This window comes from Pyxicephalus adspersus, chromosome Z, assembly GCF_032062135.1.
Source record: "Pyxicephalus adspersus chromosome Z, UCB_Pads_2.0, whole genome shotgun sequence".
NCBI classification, from domain to species: domain Eukaryota; kingdom Metazoa; phylum Chordata; class Amphibia; order Anura; family Pyxicephalidae; genus Pyxicephalus; species Pyxicephalus adspersus.
This window is the reverse complement of record NC_092871.1, coordinates 62,967,063-62,992,055: the sequence shown is the minus strand read 5'-3', so window position 1 is coordinate 62,992,055 and position 24,993 is coordinate 62,967,063. Positions and strand designations below refer to the sequence as shown.

At 40.8% G+C, this 24,993-nt stretch overlaps 1 protein-coding gene across 3 annotated transcripts in view; it reads left to right on the top strand.

Moving 5' to 3' along the window:
• Window positions 1-17,499: 17,499 nt before the first annotated feature.
• ODF2 (outer dense fiber of sperm tails 2) overlaps window positions 17,500-24,993 on the top strand; it is a 65,924-nt gene continuing 58,430 nt past the window's right edge. Inside the window, exons 1-4 of one of the 3 annotated variants that reach the window (XM_072431225.1) lie at window positions 17,500-17,806; window positions 22,042-22,152; window positions 23,780-23,905; window positions 24,774-24,944. In XM_072431225.1, coding sequence (XP_072287326.1) covers window positions 17,792-17,806; window positions 22,042-22,152; window positions 23,780-23,905; window positions 24,774-24,944 — 423 coding nt within the window. In that variant the 5' untranslated portion in view covers window positions 17,500-17,791. The remainder of the gene's footprint in view (window positions 17,807-22,041; window positions 22,153-23,779; window positions 23,906-24,773; window positions 24,945-24,993) is intronic. The other 2 variants (XM_072431223.1, XM_072431224.1) reach the window with 2 other exon arrangements.

The following is a 24,993-nucleotide window of genomic DNA, read 5'->3' as shown; positions in this document are numbered from 1 at the left end:
CAGGTATGTGTTGTTACTGTCTCAGATTGTTATTTCCCATCTGTGTACTCCCTTTTTTCCCTTCTGTACCCTGTTAAAAAAATTTCAATAAAAATACAATTTAAAAAAAAAAATGAACTTAAAAAAAACTGCTGGGCAGGGAGAAAAAAAAAATCTCCCACTTAAACAGTCAGTCACTACAAGGCAGTTTCTCCCATAGCCTAATGATTCACATGCTAATTAATCACTTCCTTATCACTATGCAAATTAGGCTAAAAAAAAAGACAAAGGATAAAAGATACAAGTGTTAAAAAAAATTTAGAATTTATCTAGCCTGTATGTAATTACACCATTTGAGGCTTCCTTAAAACACATATAAAAATAAACAAAGCAAGCAAAAATGGTGGTGTTTTAAGGTCCTTGGTTGAAAAGCAGATTTTCTTCACCACTCTGGGTCATATCAGGATTTCACCTTAGCGCTGTATTTACCAAAAATACAAAACTTTTGAAATAATTATTAAAACTTTACCTCTCTCTTTGAGAGGTTTATATCAGACTGGCCATGTCCTCCTGACCCTCTACAATTCACACTTTGCATGTATTCTCTTCTGAAAACTCGGAACTCTTCTAAGAAACCATTTATTTGAACTTTCCACTGATCATTCTCAGCCTGTAAATACTTTTTTCTTATCCTGTTTTGGAATGAGACCCCCGACCTGTGCCTATGAGGATGAGTTCCCCAACGTGCTGAATAGACTTCAAAATCACATCTGGTTGTTCTATAGGGTTTTTGGGATGTATTTTTTTCACTACAAGAGGAACAAAACCTTGCTATGTGGACAGATATTCCACAAGCATAACACTTAATCTTTTGCAGTGCATTGAAACTTTTCCTTACCACAGGCACAGTTCATGGTTAATAACACTGAGCTGTACAGACTTTAAATTGCTGATTACCAGATAATTGAAAAGATTTATCAGATTTCCGACCTTCCAATGATTTATTACAAGCAGCATGGACTTTGGAGGTGGCATTCACTGTCCTACATTGAGGAGTAACCTCCTCCTGACTTGTGTGTGGGGACTGCAAAACTTGTTCCTCGCCTGAAGGTACAGACAAACCATCCAATCTAACGTCTGCCCCTTTCAGCTTCTTAGCAAGCTGAATTCTCTCCAAACACATTTTTGGTTACTACATTGTTCCCTAAGCTTGTATTTCACTTCATATTTACACTCATTGGTCTGCACATTTGCATCTACCATAGAAACATTCTTGTGACAATTTTCTAGCTGCTCTTTTAACTGAGCTCTTTCAGTATACCATTGAATTTCTTTCGGTTCTGATATCTCCTTCATTCTCAGTAACATTCTTAACACATTTGCCATTCTTATTTTCTTTCCTTGCTTGGATGATGGCTTACTCTTCACACTCTTATTCTGCATATTACATTGTACCACAAGATCATTGAACTGATGTGTTAAAGCATCTTTTGCAACAGACTTGTAGTCTGCAGAGGCATACTTCTGAACAAAGCGTGCCACTACGTCCATTGTTATGCTAATTACCCACACAATGCTAAATGCTGGTTACTGGATCAAGCTACCTATAGACACACAAGAAAGTATCCACACCCATACACAACTACAAAACTATACATCTAGACAACCACACAGCTCTACAACAACACAGCTGTTCCAACCTGGACTCTAGTCCACTAAGGAGTTCCAGACACACACGCTGTGTATCCCCCTTAACACAACTGAATTCCAACCCTCACACAACGATTCCTATTTGAATCACAGATCCAGGTCAGAGGGATCTCCTATTGGACAGAAAGGCTATTTCCGTTCCCCGTGAGTAAAATATACCTATCTAACCCACAGCTTTTCCTCAAAGATGTCTGGTTTTATCCTTTAGATCTACAGGGTATATCAGTTACCAAAGGATGATCAGTCCTTTACCTTGCCGGCCACACCGAACAGCTAAACAGGCCTAGTACTCAAAAATACAGTAAAACATCTGCAGCACAAATACATATACCCGCCAAAGATACAGATTTTCTACTCACCAGATACAAGCGTCCGCTCACTGATGAAGTATTTCACATGATCTTCTGTACCACTCACACCTTGATTCTTAGCTCATTAACCAGCACAAACCTTGTCCTTAGCCGAGAGGTGTCTTCAGATCTGTGCCCCTTATTAGGGTCTGGACTTCTTTGGTTCTCAGGGATGTAAGAGAATCAGGTTAAGACATGAGTCCTACACAGAAATTTCTACGTTCCTGCTTCTGGGAAATTAGTTCTACTCAGAAATTTCTACGTTCCTGCTTCTGGGGTCCCTTTTCTTCCACCCCTTACTCAGGTGTCCTCCCAACTCTGGAAACACCCTGCTCCCAGGTGTCTGCTGATATTCTCCAGTAGGTGGTGCTGTTGTATTGAGGGCAAGTCCTTTGAGTTGGTCCTGGCTTCCTTGATGTCATCTGATAACAGTGATGTTTACACACCTGTCAGGATATTCCAGCTCACAGAGGTGTTATCTCAACCTCCCACTGTAATTATTCTGTTAAGGTGCGTACACACTTCCAATTTTTATCGTTCAAAACGAACGATCGATTGCGCAAAAAATCGTTCGTAAAAAAGTAACCAACGACGCCGACGAACGAGGAAAGTCGTTGGAAACGAACGATTGGACCGGCGGATCGGATTGGACGACGATCGTTGAACATCGTTCGTGTGTACGGTCGTTCGTTGATCGTCCATGGGCTGAGCATGCGTAATGAACGAACGTTCGTTCACTTTCCTGTCGTGCACATAGTTCCTCTATCGCTCAAACGATCGTATCTATTGTGTGTACAATATCTACGAACGATCGTGTCGTTATCTCTATGTGCAGGATCGGTGCTATATGATCGTTCGTAGATATTGTGCAGGATCGTTCGTCGTTCGTTTTCCAACGATAATAATTGGAAGTGTGTACGTAGCTTAAGTTTAATTCCCAGAGGCTTTTCAGAGTCAACCCCCATCAAGTTCCACCAACAGCCAGTTTCCATATGAGTGCTAATGTCATGCCACCCATGTTGCGCACTCCAACAATGTGGCACAGGAGGAAGAGGGATCATTTCCACGGTTATCAGGCCAGTCATTCACAAGTGGCTCGGAGGGTGGGTTCCTGCACCAATAGAGGCCAGGTACACAACTGTTCAGCCAGGGCACAGTTCTGGAGGATGATGAGGAGGAACCGTGTTCAAGGCAGGGTGGCACCCAAAGCAGCTCATGGGCATCACTGGAGCGTGGCTGGGGGGATACAGAGGAGCATATGAGCGACTACATGCTGCAGTGCCTGTGCAACGACTGCCGAGTTGCCCACATTCTAACCAGTGCTGATACCTGGGTGGCCACCCTGCTGGATCCCCACTACAAGGACAATGTGCCATCCTTATTTCCGTCACTGGAGTGTGATCGGAAGATGTGCGAGTACAAGGGCACGCTCGTAGACGCGCTGCTGATGGCATTCCCACCTTACAGCGGGGGCTCAGTGGAAGCACAAGGCGAAAGCAGAGAAGGAGGAAGAAGACGCCAACACAGCTGGGGCACCGCTAGCACCTCAGAAGGGAGGGTTAGCATGGCCGAAATGTAGAAAGCTTTGTCAGCACGCCACAACAACCAGCACCACCAGCTGATACGGATGTGGACAAGCTCACATTCTTTAAAATGAACCAGGCATGGATCCCACAGGACTTGTCTGTACCTTGTGCTGAATAGACAAGTATACCGACCCAGCCTTTGTTATACTCCAGCGCACTTTCTCTTTGAATTCTCTTTTCTATTTCCCAATGTTTTGGGGTCTTCCCAAATTTATAAAAAATAAAGGAATAAAAATAAAAAAACAACAAAAACAGTGTTGGCTACCTCCTCCTCCTCCACCAACCTCCTACTCCACTTTGACCTCCGCAAGATTATTATTTTTTAATTTTTTTCTATTCTATTCTATTTTATTTTATGTCATTTCCCTATCCACATGTTTGCAGGGCAATTGTCCTGCTTTTACCCCCATTTTGCTTCCTTTTGCAGCCCTCTAGTTCTTACTATGACTATTTTACAGGCATTTTAGTGTCCCATAGACTTCAATGGGGTTCGGTGTCAAGTTCGGGACCCGAACTTTGAGCTGAAGTTCGTCCGAACCCAAACTTCCAGGTGTTCGCTCATCCCTAGTAAAAAACATTCAGTGCAATTCATTCTGAATGGTACCGTAATGCACTTTGGGGACTCATGTTCTTTGCAGTGCAACATGTGCAATGTTGCCTAGTGATGACGGGGTGAGGATGGAACTCCCTGCAGCTCTGTGCCTGACCCTGCTGTACAGCTGTTATCCTACTCTCCAACTTACTTGCCCCCCCCCCCCCTCCCAGAGTAGAGTACCCAGGCCCTCCAGATTTTCAGTGGTGTCCACACATCATGCAGGTCCCGTAATTTTGTGTCTCCCTCTGCAAGGATTTCTTACTGCAAATTCATACAAGTCTTCAGAGCTCGCCCAGGAACCTACCCAAGGTTGCCTCCCTACCATTACCTTAAGCCATGAAAACCACAACTGCAGAAATATCAGGGTTGGAGGCTAGCCAGAGGCTACCTCATCTTCAAATCTGAAAGCTACCATCACACTCGCGGTAAGAGCCGGCGGCAGCGTGTGTTAACACAGGCAGCCTCAGCATGCAGGAGAGCCAAGATGGAGGACTCTTCCATTCACACGTGTCAGGAAAAAAGCGAGTGCTCTAGTGAAACAGAGATGTATACAGGGAGCTTGCCTTCAACACCAGTGGTTCAGTTACAGCCTTTAGATTCAGAAAGCCTTTTGGAAAAATTTCAGTTAATGTTACATACAGCATTGCAGAATACTACTATAGAGCATATTACAGAGCATTTTACAAGGGAGCTAAGAGAGCTGGGCCAGCCCACAGTACAACTTGAGGGGCGAGTAGATGATGTTAACAATGTCCTAGAGGGGCATGAAGAGGATATTGAGTATTTGAAACAGGAGGTACAGCTTTTACATCATAAAATGGAGGATTATGAGGACAGGGCTCGCTGCATTATGCATTTTTGTAATATCAGAAAGGGAGGAGGCGGGGTGGGAGCGGGTCCCCACTCCGCACACCCTGGGTATATATAATATGCATAATGTCTAGTGTTTTGTTTGTTCAGTGTTACCCCTGTCTTAGTCTGTATTTTTTCCCTTTTGTTTCTGGTGTAAGGCAGGCGGCATATTGTATAAATATTGTTATAGGAAAAGGGTTTATTCAAATTACTTGTAAAATATAGAGAAATGGTAATTTTAATACTCTCTCTTAATGTACAAGGTCCTAATTCCCCAGTTAAACCATATCAGGCTTGGACATTAGAGGTGGGTGTTTATTTATGATTGTCTACAGGCTGGGCAAGCCTCCTCACCCTAGCCATTGCTACCTACCTCCCTCAAGTAGGTGGGTCCCATTGTTTGGTGGGAAGTTAAGGAATTCCCTACATTTAGATATTTACTATTATATTTACTATTCATAGTCTTCCTTTTCTGATTCTTTTCTCTATACTTAGTCCTTCCTCTCCCATTTTTGAGCAATTCTGATTTTGTTTCTGTACCACCTCCCTTCATTCTCCCATCCCTACCCCTATTTTATTGATATATTGATTTATTCTTCCCTCATTTAAACATACTCTTCCTTAACCGCCCTAGTGTACTAATTAGGTCAGTTTTTTGATGCAAAAAGTGATCCTATTTTTTTTTGCATAGAAATTTCTGTTTATATTGTGGGCCTGTAATTCTTAGGATTAACTACCGGGTTTTTTTTAATTATATTTATTTATTATAATATAATCATAAATTATAATATAATAAATAATTCATAATTATACAATATAATGAAATAATAGACCACAACAATGTAATTTATAAAAAAAAAAATATTTTATCAAAATTTTCTCACTGAAATTTTCCAAACAAGGGTGCAATATTATTGATAAATAATATTATAAATTAAATGCAGATTTTAGAAAAAAAAAAATATTTACATTTTTAGTAGACATCCCGGGTGTCTACATCAAAAGTCCAACATCACAGTCAGGACAGTAAAACCTGGTTTCTTTGCGTTTCTTCCTTCCTCTGTCATCTGTCTTTGAGCAGAAAACCACACACATCCTTGTAGGTGCTGCCTTTTTCTAGGTTGGTGGGATGTATTCAATAAAGTGACAACCAGTCAGGTGTTCTGGGTTGACAACGGTGGAAGCACTACGTCCAGGTCTAATTATAGCAACTGATCGTGTTTGGTGGTTCTTGACCATGGATTCGGAAACTTGCAAAATGAAGTCTAAATGATTCACAAGCCTCTGACAATTTTTTCTGTACAGAATGTATGCATTCTTTTTTTTTTTTTAATATTTCTTTATGGCAGGAAGGAAAATACAAATAAACATATACAGTAAACAGCATTGTATCAAATATGTATTTCTTCTGGCCTTTCACCATTTTCCAATTTTCCAAACAAAAAAGTCAAATCAACAAAATTAACAGTATATGACCAAAAACAAAACATAACAAATGGGTAATTCCAGGATTCAGTTACTTAAATCAGTTGCTCCAGAAATAGCAGGAGTAATCGGACGCCTCATTCCAAATATATCTCTGCTAAACAGCCACAGATTCCAGAAATATGACATAAATATAGCATCTGCAAATATTCATTCAGTTCTAAATCTTCAATACCTAATGAATTACATATAACCAAATAGGTTTTAGGATGGGTGGAGGTTCCTGGTATCGTACCAAACCGTATATCGAAAGAGATCAATAATATCGTTAAGTTGTGTGGGTGATAAGGTGTGTCGTAAATATTTCATCCAAATGTCAACGAACTTTTGTGGATGGGTATCCCTATGCTGTACCTATGAGTAGCTTCGGTTTTATCAATAATCATTATAGCTTGGATATATTGTAAAAATTGCGAGATGGTAGGGGGAAGGGGTTCTATCCATTGTTTCAGTATACATTTCTTACCCGCTAAAAAGCAAAGATGCTCGAATTTAGAAACTGAAGATTGTGTTTGTGTCATAGTGAGGGGTGTCAATGTGGAAACATCATGAAAGAGGGCCAAATGTGGTCGTATCTGTCTAGCCTGTCCTGTAACTACATGCATAAAATCAAAAACGGAAAATACCAGGGCAGTTCCAAAGGGTGTGCTCCAATAGTGCTTTATTGTAGGCACATTTAGGACATGCAGTGAGTCTGGAGGCAAATGCACTGGGTTTGGCAGGTACATCAAAAGCATAATATGCTCTATGAACAATTTTAAAATGAACCTCCCGCCATTGTTCACTGATCATTATCTTGCGGACACGCTCCCAACTAGTCTCCAAAAGATCCAGGGTATCTGAGGGGGAGAGGTCTAAAAAATAAGCCCATTTCAGCGCAAAGGATGGTAATATAGGGGTGGGAACAGTACTCTCCATTAAGGGAGGAAACAGCTGAAGTATGGAGTATTTAGCAGATGGTTCCCCAAAAGCAATGTGACAACTGGTGGCAATGATAAACTATAGAAAAAGGCGGTGGAGCCAAAAAAGGTGGTTTTAACCTGTAAATAGTATATAAAATGATGTGGTGGTACTGCGTACATGAGTCTAAGCGTGTCAAATGGAGAAGAAGCTTATGGGAATCGTCTAACATTTGTCCCAGACATAAGACCTCTATCATCCCACACTTCAAATGCCTTGTATACAAGGCTCTGAGGAAAGCATGGTGTACAGCGCAGAGGGGTAGCAGTGGTGGGTCCAATGTGGCACCCAAATAACTTTCTTATTTCCCTCCAAGCAACCAAGGTGTCTCGCAACAGGAGATTACTTTTAAATTCTCGAGAAACAAGTGTAAACAGAGTATTTAAGAGTCCTAGAAGGGAATAGGGCCGCACTAATAAAGACTCCATATTTGTCATTGTATAATGATTAGTATTATGCCACCAGTCCTTTATATGTCTAAATATACAGGCTAGGTTGTATTTTCTTAAATCAGGGAGACCCACACCTAAGTTCTGTTTAGGTAAAGATAATTTGATCCTAGAAATACGGGGGGTTTACCTTGCCAAGTAAATGAGGTGAAAGCCAAGTGGAGTTTCTGGACATCAGCATGACGTAACAAAAAAGGCAATGTCTGCATAGGATACAGCAGTCTTGCAATGCTTATCATCTTAATAAGAAGACAGCGACCCATTAATGATAAAAGTAGAGTTTTCCACCGCTTTAGCTCTTCCAAAATTTTAGTTATGAGTGGGATATAGTTTATATTGTACATATCTGGAGTGGAACGTGATATTTTTATTCCCAAGTAAATGAGATATGATTTCGGTAGCCCAAGACCTAAAGTCTCTGCACAAGCTAAGAGTTCCTTAGATTGGGTCGGGGAAAGGCCCAATAATTCACTTTTCGTATAGTTATTTTTAAACCCTGAGAAGACACCAAAACATTGGATATTTTGGATGACTTTAGGTAGATCTCTAACCGAGTCATTGAGAAGAAACATTATGTTATCCGGAAACATGGCCAAAGTAATGTGTTTACCCCTTATCTCCACACCCGCATATATTTTTAGATCCCAAAAAGATCTTGCTAGAAGTTGAATGGCCAGATTGAAAAGGAGAGGAGGCAACGGGCAGCCCTGTTTTGTCCCTCTGCCCAGCGAAAACACTGGTGAAGATACTCCTGCTACATGTACCTGGGCTCTTGGACTGGAATACATAGATCTGAAGGAATTTGCAATATGGCCTTTGAATCCAAATTTCTCCAAAACCATGTGCAGCCAGAGCCAGGGACACTGTCAAAAGCTTTCTCAGCATCTAAGGCCAATAAAGCTGACGATACCAGAGAAGAGCTATCCAACCTAGCCTGTTTCAGAACCATAAGCACCTTCCGAATATTATATGTGGTGGATTTCCCTGGAATAAATCCCATCTGTGCAGGACTGACCAATCGGGGGAGGATGCCCGCCAAACGGTCTGCTAAGATCTTGGAGAATAGTTTAACATGTTTGTTCAGCAAAGAAATAGGACGATATGAGCCAGGATCCAATGGATCCTTATACTGTTTTGCAAGAACTTTAATGAACGCTAACCATCCAGAGTCTAGATAGGAGGCGTGAGAGTACATGGAGTTATACAGTGATAACAATAATGGCGTAACCTCATTGATTAAAATTTTTTAAAACTCAGATGGAAAGCCCTGAGCACTTCTTCTTCCGTTAAAGACCTATTCAAATAGTTCAGTTCCTCCTCAGTTAACTGTGAAAGACCTCCAAAAAACCTCCTTTCCCTGAGTAAAATTTGTGTTTTGAGAGGTATATAAAGCTTCATAATAAGAGGCAAAAATTTTAGCTATATCCTTGGGCGATTTTTGAACAACCCAGTGCCTGTCCCTGATAGCTGTAATTCAGGGGGGGGGGGGGGGGGGGGGGGGGGGGGGGGGGGGGGGGGGGGGGGGTCTATAAAGCCTTTAGCAAGATTGCCCAGTAATTTCCCAGATTTATTGCCATATCGAAAAAACTCCCAATCCAGAAATCACAGGATTTTTTCGCTTGCATCCAGGATTCCTTAGCAGGTATGTCTGTCTGGCGGTATGAGAAGCGGCACAATATTTGCGTGAAGTTCCTTTTTCAGTTAAAGGAAACATATGCCATTGTTTTACCACGAATAACTACTTTGGCTGTTTCCCAATACAGGTGAGGATCCTTTTTATGTATCGCATTGTGGTAGTCAAAATCATGCCACCTGTACTGTAACTGGTGTTGAAATTTTTTATCTTTGGCCAAATGGGCAGGAAATCACCATATAAACTCCTTTTATAAGGGAAACTATTTGTCAGAGTCACAGAGAGTGGGGCATGATCCGAGATCACAAGGGGATGGATAATAGCAGAATCAATCTTAAACAGTAAGTCATCAGAAGCAAAATAGAATCCAATCTAGACATGGTTGAGTGAACCTGTGATATATGTGTAAAGTCCTTTTCCAAGGGGTGGAGATGCCTCCAGGAATCAGTCAGACCAGTCCCTGTAATAAAAAAAAAAAAGAAACACTTTATCATTGGCGGACGTATGGCCATGCTTGGGTGGTGGTGGGATCCTATCCTCCACAGAACTGGGTACGGCATTAAAGTCACCAGCCACAATTAAAGGCACTTTGGGAAGGGATTGCACTGTAGTAAGCAGAGTATTATAGAACCTAGATGGTGTTAGGACCATAGACCGCTAGGGCGTGGGCTTGGAATTAAACCGTCATGGAGGCCCATCTTCCTTCAGAAACATCACAGAATTTTGAAATTTTGCGGCCTGCGGCTGAAGCCCCCCACACCTCTCCCACCCAATCTTTAGCCATCAAATGAAAGTGGGAAGCTGAGAGGTGGGTCTCCTGAAGAATAGCTACATCCGTTTGCAATTTTTTTAAATGGCGTAAATTGGTAGTGGGCTTGTAGGGGGATCTCAATCCCTTAACATTCCAGGGTACAATTTTCATCATGGGGGTTCATAGGGAAAAACAACTATAATTGCTGGAATTAAATGTAGGAGCAGTCCTGAGTCGTCGTCCCAGCCGAGCAGCGGCACAGGGTAGAGGATTCTTTCCATATCTGAAGAGATCCGCAGATGCAGAATCAGGACATGTACAGTAGCAAGGCGTCCGTGGACATTAATATAATAGACATACCCATAAGCAGAACAAACAACTAACAACATGGTTGTCCCATAACATAATACTATTAAGCGACTTCCTTTTTTCCCCAAATGTGGGGTACAATAACAGCATAAAGGGCGGAAAACAAAATCAGGCACAGATGAATTTTCAATCTTCATTCATCTGCATTTCATTGAAGAGGAAATCACACATATGAAGTGTGAGCAAAGAAAAAAAAATCAAAAGACCACCAGCTCCATCTAGTGGTCAACAGATACTGAACTAATGAAACGGGCTCCTTGTTAATTACATGTGGAAAGTCCCAGCAGGTAAATGTGGCAAAGACAATGAGCATTTAGGATCTTGGGGACCTGGGTCTTGATGATTGGTCATATTACTGCCTAGGTGGTGTAGCAACCGGGGTAGAGGAGGGTCTAGAGTGGGACAAAGCTTTCACTATCTCTGCAGCTGCCAGAGGATCTGTAAATATCTTGGCTTCCTGATCCAGAATAAAGATTTTAAGCACCGCAGAATACATGAGTGAGAAGCGAAAATTTTTGTCAATGAGTTGTTTGCAGATCGAGGAAAAGGCCCAGCGTTTTTTGGTAGTTTCAACTGAGTAATCAGAGAACAACATGACTCTTGTGTTCCTCAACACTGAAGTAGTCAAATGCCCTGATATGCCTTTAAGATTTGGAGCTTATCATTGAAGGTATGATATTTGACTATGATTGGCCGAGGTAGTGCTTTATTCCACCTAGCCTATGTGCCCTCTCTATTTTCATTGGGTATTTCAACCCCAGAGCTTTAGGAAGCGTGTTGGAACAGATTTTATAGAGATCTGGGGCTTTATATGACTCCCAATTGAAAACCCAATAATTCTCAGGTTACTACGGCAGTTCCTGCCTTCCAGATCTATCATCTTATCTTGCAAACTGTTGGTATTGTTCCCCCAGTTGCTGTTGTTTAGTATGTGTACTGAGCAGGTCATCTTCCAGGTCACTAATACAATTTCTCCTGTCTTCAGCTTCCCTTTTTCAAACATTGATGGCAGGTTGTGCGGGTTAGCCCTAACAGTCTCAAAGGCAGCTGTTCTGTGTTGCAGAAGGAACTCATAAAGCCCAGGAGAGGTGTAGAAATTGCCAATGGTGACACAATAGTCCTGACCTAGCAATGGCTCAATGAGGTAGACAGATAGATAAAACAATGCAGTACAAAGAGTTAGATATAACAAAAATACTTAGCTGCGGAAGTGAGTTGCATTCATCCAAGGAGTCTTCCAAATAATGGCTTGGAAGATGATCAAAAAACATGTTGCATCCAGTTAGTTCTGGTCAAGACTAGTTAATTAGGTATGGCACTATGTTTTTAACTTCCCAGGAACTAAGACAATGGCCAGTGTTTGACCAGTACTGACCAATGATCATCCTTTAACCAGCATTTTACCTTATAAAGATAGCAGTTAAAGGTTATGCTGCATTCCTTTAGGATGACCTCATATATGATATACATATACCGGTATATACTGGTAAAGCATTATGGTTGGTGGGACATAACTGATATTAAATAAATTGTGTTAACCCAACAACCAGAATGATGGCAAGAAAAAAGTATGGAGAAGGCGTGAAACAGCTCATGATCCAAAGCATAGTGTTTATTGATGATGTGACACAGGACAGAAGCAGCAAAAATGAATTCTGAGGTGTTCAGAGATATACTGTCTGCTCAAATCCAGCTAAATGCAGTCAAATTGATTGGGAGGCGTTTCCTAATACAGATGGACAATGACCCAAAACATACAGCCAAAGAAACCCAGGAGTTTATTAAAGCAAAGAAGTGGATTATTCTTGAATGGCCAAGTCAGTGACCTGATCTGAACCCAACTGAGCATGCATTTAACTTGTTGAAGACTAAACTTTGAACAGAAAGGCCCACAAACAGCAACTGAAATTCGCTGCAGTAGGCCTGGCAGAGCTCAAAACTATAGGCTGTCATTGCCAGCAAGGGGTTTTCAACCAAGTATTGGAAATTAATATTTTCAGCTTTTTAATTTGTCCAATTACTTTTGAGCCCCTGTAATGAAGTGATTGTGTTAAAAAACGCTTAAGTTCCTCACATTTTTATGCAATCTTTTTGTTCAACCCACTGAAATAAAGCTGAAAGTCTGCAGTTCAATTGCATCTGAATTGTTTCATTTAAAATTTATTGTGGTAATGTACAGAACCAAAATTAGAAAAAAGTTGTCTCTGTCCAAATGTTTATGGACCCAACTGTATGTGTACAGTACGTGTACTAAGCAGTCATCTTCCAGGTCACTAATACGCTGCTGCATAGCTTGTATGTCTGCCCCATGATTCTGTACCAGCTCTGTAATGGGCTGTAAATGTATTGCCAAAGCTTCTTTATTATTTAAAAGCAGTGCTGGTTCGAAGGTGCTGAGACACCTCAGAGGCAAGTTGCTTGTAATCAATAGAGGGGCAGAGATGAGCAGGGCTGTCAATCCTACCTGGGTTGTGTGCTTCAGCCTCGTGGTCTGATATGGCGTCGGCCATCTTGGCTTGTGCAGCCTTTCGTGCAGTCTGCTTCTGCTGACCGCGTTTTGAGGACTGGGAGCCAGCAATAAAGCGATCCATCGGTGCCCCGGGAGCAGAAGAGTATGATCGCGGTGTTTGACACACCGCAGCGTGAAGTCAGAGGAGCGGAGTACCTAGATGCGTCTCACGCTGCTCTTTACATGGGGCACCGGAACCGGAAGTAATGTATGCATTCTTAAGGCACTGCTCAACTAGATGCCTAAAAATCTTCTTGTAGTCCTTCTTTTGCTGTTTCCCCATCATTGGGTAGAATGTCATAGCTTAGTCAGCTCTGTCGACACCTCCCATGGTGTTGTTGTAGTCAATCACCACCTGTGGTTTCATCACTTTTTTCCCATGTTTTGTGTGTACCAGAACGGTGGAGGCATCATGAACAGTACTCATCAGGCACACATCTTTCTTGTCATCCCATTTCGGGGCCATCATCTTGCTTTTCTGACAGGCAACAATTTCTCCTGTCTTCAGCTTCCCTTTTGCAAACATTGATGGCAGGTTGGCCCTAACGGTTCCATAGGCATCTGTTCTGTGTGGCAGAAGGAACTCATAAAGCCCAGGAGAGAAGTAGAAATTGCCAGTGGTGACACAATAGCCCTGACCTAGCAATGGCTCAATGAGGTATCCCATACCCGAAGATGTTGCCAATCCATTATGGCTGTATCTGGGGTTGAACTGTGTCCCTTTTTCAGTGTAAAGTACTCTATACTCAAACGTAGCCAGATTAGGATTCGCACAGCATATACGTTTTCACGCCAAATCGTGCCCTCTTTGACACAATGTACTGCACCCAGCTGAGCCTCCTCTTGTAAGCCATTAGACTGTAGTCATTGCTGAGATCTCTTTCTGGCACATAGGTTTGCTGGAAATTTTGTAGAATCATCTGAGACACTTCCCAAATTTTCTTCAGTTTGGTGCAGGATGGGTAGTCTCATCAAATTCTTCGGTGTTTGTGAAGTGCAGGTACTTCATGATGACGGACAAGCGGTATTCTGGCATGACTGTGCCAAAGAATGGAGTGGCAAGCATTTTGTTCTTGGACCAGTACCACTTCTGCACGGATTTGCCCACAACTCCCCGCAGGATCACCAAGCCCAAAAACAGCCAAATGTCATCCTTGGTCACAGGTTCCCACTTTCTGCTTCTTGCAAACCTCAAGTGTGGAGCACCAAAAAAAAAAAAAATTAGCAAAAAATGTTTAAAAGTTAGCAAACAAAGAGCAGCACACGTTTCCATAAAAAAAAAAAAAAAAAAAATAGCAAAATGTTAGCAAACAAAGCGGCTTACCTGTCTCCACAACAATTTTTTTGATAACTTCCATCGGTCAAAAACAACTTCAGGTATGCCAGTGGGTCGTCGCATTAGGCCTCAATTTTCATCCCAGGTGCACCGGTGAATGGAAATCTTGGCGGTGCTGCCTGGTCCGCATCAAGGTCAATGGAGCACCATGTGCGCACAGCACTGACCTCAGGTTCAGAATCATCGCTCAGTTCACTTGTCTGTCTGATGACAAATTTCCTGGTGAATCACTATCGCTCAATTCCACAAGGGACTCCAAATCGCTATTGCTGCTTTCGAATTCCTCCAAAACAGCGCTTGCACCGGCAAGATGCCTTTTGGATGCCATGTGGTCTCCAGCAATCAGTCCGGAACAATCAAGGTCAAAGACAAAGTGATCAAATGAGATGATACATTCAGGAAGTGAGATTTATAAGTCATCAAAAGGTCAGATCAAGGTCAGAGCTAATATTGGGCAAAATGTAAATCAGGGCACTGGACAATGATGGTTGGTGCACTAAAATACGTACTTGTACTTTTATTATGTGTTTTTTACTGTAAAAAATTTTTTTAAAGCAGACTACATAGTATTCAGCTTTTAAATTTCCTGCTCCCAGAATCCATCACTCCACCGCATCACCTAGAAGATGTCACATCTTGCCAGGTGATGCGATAGGCATGTCCCCACCCTGCTCACTCCCCTAGATCCACCAACAATGCTGCTCGCATCACAACTATAGTAAATTCCGGGGGGGTTTCCAGCAGGAAATCGGCGCTGGCAGAAGAGAAGGGGGGCTTCTAAAGTTACCCCAAGTGTGACTCAGGGTTACCGCTTTTTGCAAGTGAATTCCACCCCGAGTCACACTCGGGATTACCTCTAGGGGGGTTAATACCAAGGTTTTAAATATTCCTGAAAAGTGGACTGCTCTTCTGTGTGATTTATGGTAACAAAAGGTACATATTGCCTTTCTACAAGAAACAGACTTTTGAGAGAACTAAGTTATCCAAACTCAGACTGATACTATACTTGGGCATATCATGAGTCACTGACGCCAGACCCAGGGGAGTGAATGTTGTACTCCCTAAGCACAGCTGGCAATGTAAAGACAAATGGTATTTAGATAGGAAATAGCCCACTATATATATCCAGGGTGATTCCCATTCAGTACCCTTGTACTGAAGGGTACTGAATGGGAATCACCTTAAGGACCTTATGATACTCACTAGTGGTCAGGTGCTGTATAAGGATTGGAAATATCCCACTCATATATGATCAGGCTAATTCACAACCAGTACAAGCACAAGTACTGGATGGGAATTACCATGGATATATTTGAGTGGGCTATTTCCTATCCCTATACCAGACCTTACTACTAAAAGGCTAAAAAGTTCCTTGTACTTGATGGTAAATAGCCTGCTTATATATAATGGGTTATTTTCTATCCAAATACTGGACATGACCACTAAGGAATAATAAGGTCCTTGTAATGGATGGAAATTAGTCTGAACTTATATAAGTGGGCTATTTCCTGTCCAGTGCAAGGACCTTTTGATGCCTCCCTAGAGGTCAGGTCCAGTATTTGGATAGAATATAGCCCATTCATATATGAGCAGGCTATTCCCCATCCAGTACAAGGACCACATTATTCCTTAGTGATCAGGTCCAGTATTTAGATAAAATTAAGGGTAATTCCCATTCAGTACAATGACCTTTTCATTCGTGTTAAGGTTTTGTATAGGTATAGGAAAAAGCCCACTCATATATAATCAGACTAATTCACATCCAGTACAAGCTCAAGTACTAGATGGGAATTACTCTGGATATATGTGAGTGAGCTATTTCATATTACTGGACCTAACACTAGTGAGCATCATAATGTCCTTGTACTGAATGTTGTTTACCCTTATTATATAGGAGTAGGATATTTCCTATCCAAATATTGGACATGACCACTAATGAATAATGAGGTTCTTGTACTGGATGGGAATTAGCCACAAAAATTAGACCTATCCCGAAAATAAACCCCAGCATGCTAATCATGCAAGGGGGAAATGTAAGCCCTACCCCGAAAATAAGCCCTATCGGCAGCTTTTTTGTGCAAAGGAGCAGCCGTTGCAGCAGACCTCAGGGAGTGCGGCCACGTGGTACCCAGCGGCGAAGTAATACCAAGAAAAGAGGACGGAACCAGCCGGGACGCACACCGCAGGATTGGAATACGATATCAGTAGTGGTGAGTACTTTTTTTTTTTTTTTAAACCAAAAGCTGACCCCACTGACACCAATGATTTTTGGGGAAATATTGTAAATGTTAGGGGGTCAAATGGTGCTTTGTAGTAGCGGCATCACTCGCGTCTATAGACCAGCAGCCTCTCTGCCTATACGTGGCCCCGCATTGGACTTTTTTATAGACGCAGGGAATTGTAGTAGCGGTGCTATTTCAGTTTCAAGTTTGGCCTGCGACTTTTTCTGTTTTTAATTTTGGCCCACTGTGTATTTGAGTTTGACACCCCTGTTGTACAGGATGGGAATTAGCATGCTCATATATGAGCGAGCTTTTTCTTGTCCTTTTACAGGACCTGACCACTAAGTAGCATGAAAAGGTCCTTGTGCTGAATGGGAAATAGCCTGCTCATATATGAGTGGACTATTTCCTATCCAAATACCGAACCAGATCACTAGGGAATAATGAGGTCCTTGTACTGGATGGGAATTAACCTGCTCATATATGCGTGGGCTATTTCCTATCCGTCTACCGGATCTGACAACTAGGCGCAAAATGTCCTTGTACTGAATGGGAAATAGCCTGCGCTCACACTGTGCAGGTTATTTCCCATTCAAGAGAGACGGTCCTTCTAGGGACTAGTCGCAAGCCTTGGTACAATCTGTAGGACCTACAAGCGTCACAAAACTGGAGAAAGACCTGCATGGCGTCACAATCACGTGACCCGTTTCGACTTCACCACATGATCAACTGTTGCTCTATCACGTACCTAGTATTGCGGCAGGAGGAGGCCTAGATTCAATTTCATGCTTTCCCAGGGTGACTCTGTGCGTAACTAAGAAACTGCCGCGCCAGCCAAAAACAATCAGCGACCTTGATTCTAATCAATCACCGTGCTATACTGTGGGATACTCCATTTATATCTTTAAAAAGAAAATGTGTATGGGCGTATCCAGGAAGAAGGCTCGGTGACCGGTTTAGTGGGGTATATACACAGTGAGGAGGAGGAGGGGTTTCGGGGATAAGATGGCGCCGCTTATGGTAAGATAAAAGTACACAATGGATTGATATTACCATTAAACCTTTTTTCACTTTGTCCCCAGCTAAAAGTTACAGCTGCTTGCCAGTCATTAGTTTCAGCAGCATTGAAAATACATGTAGTGCTCTTCTTAATTTTGCGTGTTCTTTTTTATACCTATCATCAAACTGTATTAAAAAAAAAAAAAAAACATTACACAGCGCTGTGTAATAAATAGGGGTTACAAATGACAAACAGTGATAAAGGAGGAGAGAACCGTACCCAAAAAGTTTACAATCTAAGAAGTGGGAGGAAAGTGGTATATAATGGGGGAGGGGGGTTGTAGTTGTGTGTCAGAAAGGGCCACTGAGGTATTTAAAGCGGAACTAAACCCTGGCTGACTCACCTGGACGATTTGGCTGTCTTCATTGGCCGTGCAGTGATAATGTAGCTAAGAATATAGAGAGGATTATTATTATTATCATCAATAATAATAAAGTAGACTAAATACAAGAAAAAAACAAGAAAAATTAAAAAAAAAATTGACTAGGCGGGTCGCTTATTGCAGAAGGGACAGACTCTCTCTTTTACAATAAAATATCCTTACCTGCCAGGAGCCCCGGGAATATAAGATAGGGATACCAGGTATCCCAGCATCTAATGCTGAACTTTCAAAAGATGACAGCGATTGGGCGAGTTCACATTTTATTTTAGAAGGGACATCAACTGTCCCTTTTTGCAATGAAGACCTGTCTGATCACAGTTTTGTAAGCCTAAATTCTGCATTATTATTCTTACCATAATTCCTACTATTATTGATTCTTTTCGTGTTATGTTTGCACTTTGTGTAGCTATGTTTTGTTATAGTATTTCATAAGTGTTTTGTACAATATTTGTATGTCTATAGTTGGTCTGTGGTCAACTGGGGGTTGTTTTTTCTTTGCTCTTTTCTTTTTATAGCATTTTTAAAATATCCTAATAGGGATAGATGTTAATATGATTATGTTTATTTGTTAAGGCAAAAGAAAAAAGGAGGATATCTGCAGTATTACAACTTCTCATTTCTATTCAGTGTTTGTCAGGTGTAATATACAGTATATCTTGGTATATATATATCTTTTTTAAGGTCCTAAATACCCTGTATTAAGTAGGAGAGTGATATGTGTTGGGCAATGTGTTGCTCCAGCCTAACAATACAATAGCTTGCTTGGTGTTTAGTTCAGGCAGTTGTAGGTAGCATCAGTATCCATAGCAACAGCTTGCTGGGAGTAAGGAGTCACCTGGGGCTTCTTCTAAGGTGTGTTGCTATAGTCAAATGTCTCATAAAAAATCAGAATAGCAGTCTGACTGCCAAAGTTTTCTGGCTTTATTTGACACATTCTAAATCTTAAAAAGGTATGAATGTGGCTGCAGAATTTAGGAACTTGCATTATTCTTTCCTTTGCTTTTGTACCTTTATACCTACTACTTGTGTGTTTTGTTGTGTAGTATTTACTGGGCATGATGTGAATTAATTTTCAGCTGCTCCTTTTCACAGGAGCCAGAACTGGTACCGTTTTCTGTTCTGTGTTTTCAATTGTAATTATTTGTATTTTGTTTTGACTGATTGCTTTCAGTGTTCATTGTTGAGTGGTCATTGTTGATAATTCTTATTTAAAGTTATTCAAATTTTTAGCTTGCTAAAATCAAGGCAATTTTTTCAATGAATTGAGGTGGATGATAATGTTTGCTTTGGTATAGTAAATTAAAAGCCCTCAGTCTGGTTTTGTTTTACAGGGTTTTTTCCAATATTTATATATTTCAGATTGATGTTAATATACATTGTATCTGTGTAAAGCATTTAAAACTTTTTTTTCACTTTTATGGAGGGGAGCACTCCACTTTCAATAGAACAGAACAGAGTTTTGTGTACAGCTCTTGTTCATTTATCTGCCACTGGAAACAATTACTAAAGATCTTTTCCACCAACAATTCTCTGACCTCCCTTTGAACCTCTGTATGGTGCTTATAGATCTTTTAAAGAATTGTGATGGCTAAATGACAAGTTTGAACTATATTCAATATGGCAGGTCTTTTGGAGTGTACCTGGTTATGCTTTGCTAAATACCTACCACAAAATTGTCCAGGGAAGTACAACTGGCAAGAAGGTTATGGGCACCCGAGTCAAAGTGCCCATGCTGACCTTTGTCCATTGCCTAAAGCACCTACACTAAGCACATGAGCATCAAAACTGGGCAATGGAGCAATAGAAGAAAGTGGCCTGGTCTGATAAATCACATTTTCATTTAGATCATAGGTGTAAAGGGATGCACTATAATAAGCACACATTTTTGATTTGTATAAAAGTTGGTGTTCTGACAGTATATTTTCTGTTCATGTTCCCCAAAACAGACAGTTCTACCTTTTTTAGCACTCTAAACCACCATCATCCTTTACACCTAGCAATAAGTTTTATTTGCACTAAAAGTAAGAAAGAGAGCATTGGGCACCAGCTTGCAAATATAAAGACTTGTTCTCGTATGAGACAAATAATTAGGTCAGGTTAGAAGGTAAGATGTGTACTTTTTTGTTATATATAGTTTTTTTTATATATATTTTGTTATATATAGTTAGGTTAAAAAAGACATAAGTCCATCAAGTTCAACCACTAGGGAAATAAACATACCCCAGATATAAAACCCAATGGGCATAGATGGTCCAGAGGAAGGCAAAAAAAACCCTGGCACAATTTGCTCCAACAGGGGGAAAAAAACCTTCCTGATTCCCTGAGGCAATAGGATATTCCCTGGATCAACATTCTCTGTTATCTTTACTTTAAAGATTTATTACTCTGTTATATGGAGGCGTTATCCTGTCTAAAGCTCAATAAAGGCTTCAGGACCTAGAACAGGACTAAGGTGAAATATATGCTACTAGTAGAGGAAAACTTCCACTGGCTTATTGTGTTGTTCATTAATTTCACTGCTGAAATCTGTCAGGAGTTAATTAGCTCTGTCCTTTCCACCACAACAATTTTTATAATTCATAGCCCAAGTTTTTTTCTAATACTTCTACAGCTGGAGTAGAAAAGTCTGTCTCCTACCAGCAGCTCTTGATAGGTAAGTGCAGCAGAGGTCTAAAATAAGGCGGGCATACCATTTTTTGTAACACTGTGGGCCTGATTTATTAAAGTTCGCCAAGTCTGGGATACACTTTCATCAGTTGTTATGTCACGAATCTAATTTGTGACAATTTATGCAAATATTGATGGGTTGAATTTGAAGTGTACAAAGAGAGATAACACAAAGACTTGAAAGATTATACAATTTATTAATAGGACAGATAGACAAAACAATGCAATAATGCAATACCAAATTAATAGGCTATAACAAAAGATACTTAGCTGCGGAAGAAAACTTAATTCACCCAAGGAGTCTGCCAGAAATCAATAAATTTGGCAGATGATCAAAAAACATGTTGTATCCAGTTAGTTTTGGTCAAGACTAGTTAATTAGGTATGGCACTGTGTTTTTAACTATTCAGGAACTAAGACAATGGCCAGTGTTCGACCAGTACTGACCAATGATCATCCCTTAATCCAGTATTTTACCTTATAAGGATATTAGTTAAGGGATTTGCTGCATTCCTTTAGGATGACCAGTATATACTGGTAAAGCATTAGTGTTGGTGAGACATAATTGACAATAAATAAACTTGTGCTAACCCAACATCAGTGAATCTGGGTGATACAGAAAACCTGGAATGGATCTGGTCCAGAAATTAAAACATTTGCTAATAAATAGCAAAATACTTTTAAGAAGTCCATTGCAGGTTTACTGGGTCACCCAGGTTCACTGATGAAAGTGTATCATTCCCTCCAGTCTTGTGGAGGCAAATCAGGCACAGTGTATCTATGTACCCATGACACCATAGCACACCAACATGCTAAACATACATTTTTGCAGACCAGTGGTGTAAAACGAATTCCTTTCCTTGCTGATGAATGGTGCCGGAAATAGAAGAAATGCAGAGTATGTGTTGCTGAATAGAGGAGGATTACAGTGAACCTGTTGGTTTACATGGAAAATACACTAGTTAGCAGATTTTCTCAGCCATTCTGTGTTGTGGACAGACAACCAAGTTGGGATCCACGTGCCATTTTTTTTTTACTTGGAGAACAGAAAATTTTAAAGTGATTTTAACCTAATTTTGAATGATTTACATTATGCATATTACATAATATAATCACATTTTTTTTTGTTTCTTCGGTTTCCGTCAGAAAACCATGAAGAACCGATCTCCTTCTCCCCCATTGCATGTCCATGTGGATGAGAGTACTCCTGTACATGTTCATAATAAAAAGGGAACTAAGACTGCTTCCAAAGTACAGGTAGGATTTTGTTATTTATAGCTTGGTATTAAGTAAAAGGTTCACGGATGTCCTATTTTGAGTTGGTATGGCAGTAGCTTACCTTAAAGACACTCAATCACTGTAAGAATACCAAAGGCCTCTTAGAGGTATACGCAGAAGAATCTACATACCTAAAGCAGTTTACTACCTTCTGCTTTAAAAAAACTGTTCTGATGAAAGCTTTGACTGTTCCATATAGTTCTGTGTCTGATCTTGTTGATAAGACCTAACAACACACATTCTAAACGACTAATCATGATAGGCTGAATCAATGATCAGTTGTGATGTGTGGGAGGAGGCTTAGACACTATAGGTAAGTGCTGCTGCTCTGTCAAAGTTGCTGATACAGAGCCAGAAACTATGGAGCTCTGACCTTAGGAATGGCAGTCACCACTGAAGAAATGTAAGTAGCCATTACTTGACCATTTATAAGTAAAATATCACCTTAGGTTAGACACTGAATTTCACTGAACTCTGTGAAAGTATTCTTTACCATTGTCAGCTAAACACACCATTTGTAAAGCCTTTTACTCTGAATTTATAAGAGGCTTATTTAAATTGTATAGTTATGCTTTCACCAGTTGGAAGCCCCTTGTCCGTCTTTTCTCAAAGGAGCAAATAGAACAGAATTTACAAGCTTTATTGTGTAAACCAGGGGTCCTCAAACTTTTTAAACAGGCGGCCGGTTCACGGTCCCTCAGACTGTGGGGGGGCCGTACTATAGTTTGAAAAAAAACAGGAGAAGATTCTTATGCACACTGCACAAAACGTATTTATTGTATAAAAAACATGAAAGAACAATACTATATGCACAGCACACTTGCTGATCATTAAAAAAAAAAGTGGCGTTTACTTTGGCTTTAAAATTGCTTGAGATTATTCCTTTGCATGGAAAATGCACAGATAAATTTGAATTTTCACTCTGTGTATTGAAAATGCAAATTTATCATACATTTTCCATGCAAATGAATAATCTCAAGCAATTCATTAATTTGCTTCTTTTTATACACCCTACCCTACACCCAACACTACCCCACACTTTTTATTAATTAAAAAAGGGCTACTAAAAAAACTTTGTCAGTGTCTGCTACCTGTCACTCACTGCTGCCTTCATACATGGATCACACTGCAGCACATGTGTACATGATCAATGTGCATAGTATGTTTATACTATTTACAAATGTACATTGATCATGTACATTTGTGCTGCAGTGAGAAATGAAGGCAGCAGTGAGTCTCTGCTCATACCTTCTCTGCCTGATGGCTTCAGCCCGACAGCTCCAGCGTTACCCCGGCAACAGTGGTGTCACGTGACCGGGTTCCCTGGAGTGCAGATGGCAGGCAGCCAGAACTCAGGCAGGAGAGGCAGCCTCAGCAGCCGGGGGGCCGGATGGACAACTTCAGCGGGCCGTATTCGTCCCGCGGGCCGTAGTTTGAGGACCCCTGGTGTAAACAATACAGCCCTATTTTTAAGAGGGTGGCGGGCTGTAGTCTGCGCAGCAATAGCATAAACCACCACCAAGTGTTTGTTAGACATCAGTGCTTACTTCCTACAAATGCATTTAAAACTGACTTACCAAACATGTTGGTTTATGTCTTTGTTCAGAAAGGGTCCAAAATCAAAGTGAAAAGTGATTTTGGGAATCTGCGGCGGAGTGTTAAAGTAAAAACCAGGGTCCCATGGATTCCACCAGGAAAGACCTCTGTGAGGGATGCAGGATTCAAATGGGAGGTAAATGATCTTTTCACCAAAGGATTGCAAATTTAAGGAGAAGAGGAGGTGTTATGTGATCCTGTGTGTAGTCCTACTTCATAAATACAGCATGGTAAAATCAGCAAAGTGTTTTACTGGCAGGATCAGCAGGTTAAAATAAAGGACCCCCCGTCCCTTCTGGTGCAGGCTTATCACTTCATGACAGTGAAAACTGTTTGCATCCTTAAATCCAAAATATTCTTTGCTTTTCCTGCACTTGTGCAGTAAGTCCTTCCAAAAGTAGGACTTCCAAAAGTAAGTCCTACTTTTGGAAGGATTGGAAAATCCAATCCTTCCAAAAGTACAGATATGAATTATTCCTACAACAATTCATTGTTTGTATGATGCAATGAACACTGCATGTTTATGTTAGAACCAAAGTTTAGTAAGAGTATATTGTGCACTTCCTGGTTCATTCTTCCTCTAATAATCATTCTAATTATATATTTTTTTATAAAAACTTTAATTACATATTTTAGATTCATTGATATCTATACTAGGTGTCTGTGCTTTTCTATACAGTGCAAGCAGATTTTGGCTGGTACAAAAGACCAGTAGGGTCTTATACATAGCTGCCTTAAAACTTTACAGCACCTTGACTCAATATTCCAATCAAGAGAACTGAGCCTTGATGCAAGCAGTGGGCTTGTTCTAGGGAGGAGTAATATCAAAATGTCTTGATGGGTGGATGCTTCTAGGCAGGGCACATTTTCTTGCACTCCTCCATAGGTAATAGCCAATGTGTTATTGAACAAACAATTTCAAGAGAGGAGCCGGTGAAGTTCAGCTTTAAAGATGTTGTATTTTTATTCCAAAACAAAATAAGGCCTTATTTTTTCTACATTAGGGGTCTACCAATTGCTTAGAGATAACCCCACTGGATATGGAAAAGATGATGTTGGTATTGCGTATGAATGACCCCTCCACTGATGAAGAAGAGTTTTTGCGCAGCAAGATCAGCACCTACGAAAAGAAGATTGACAGCTTGATGTGTGAAGTTGGGACACTGAAGAATGAGGTGAGGGAACTGGCCAGCTTTCTGACTATTGTAGCATAAATCTGAGAAA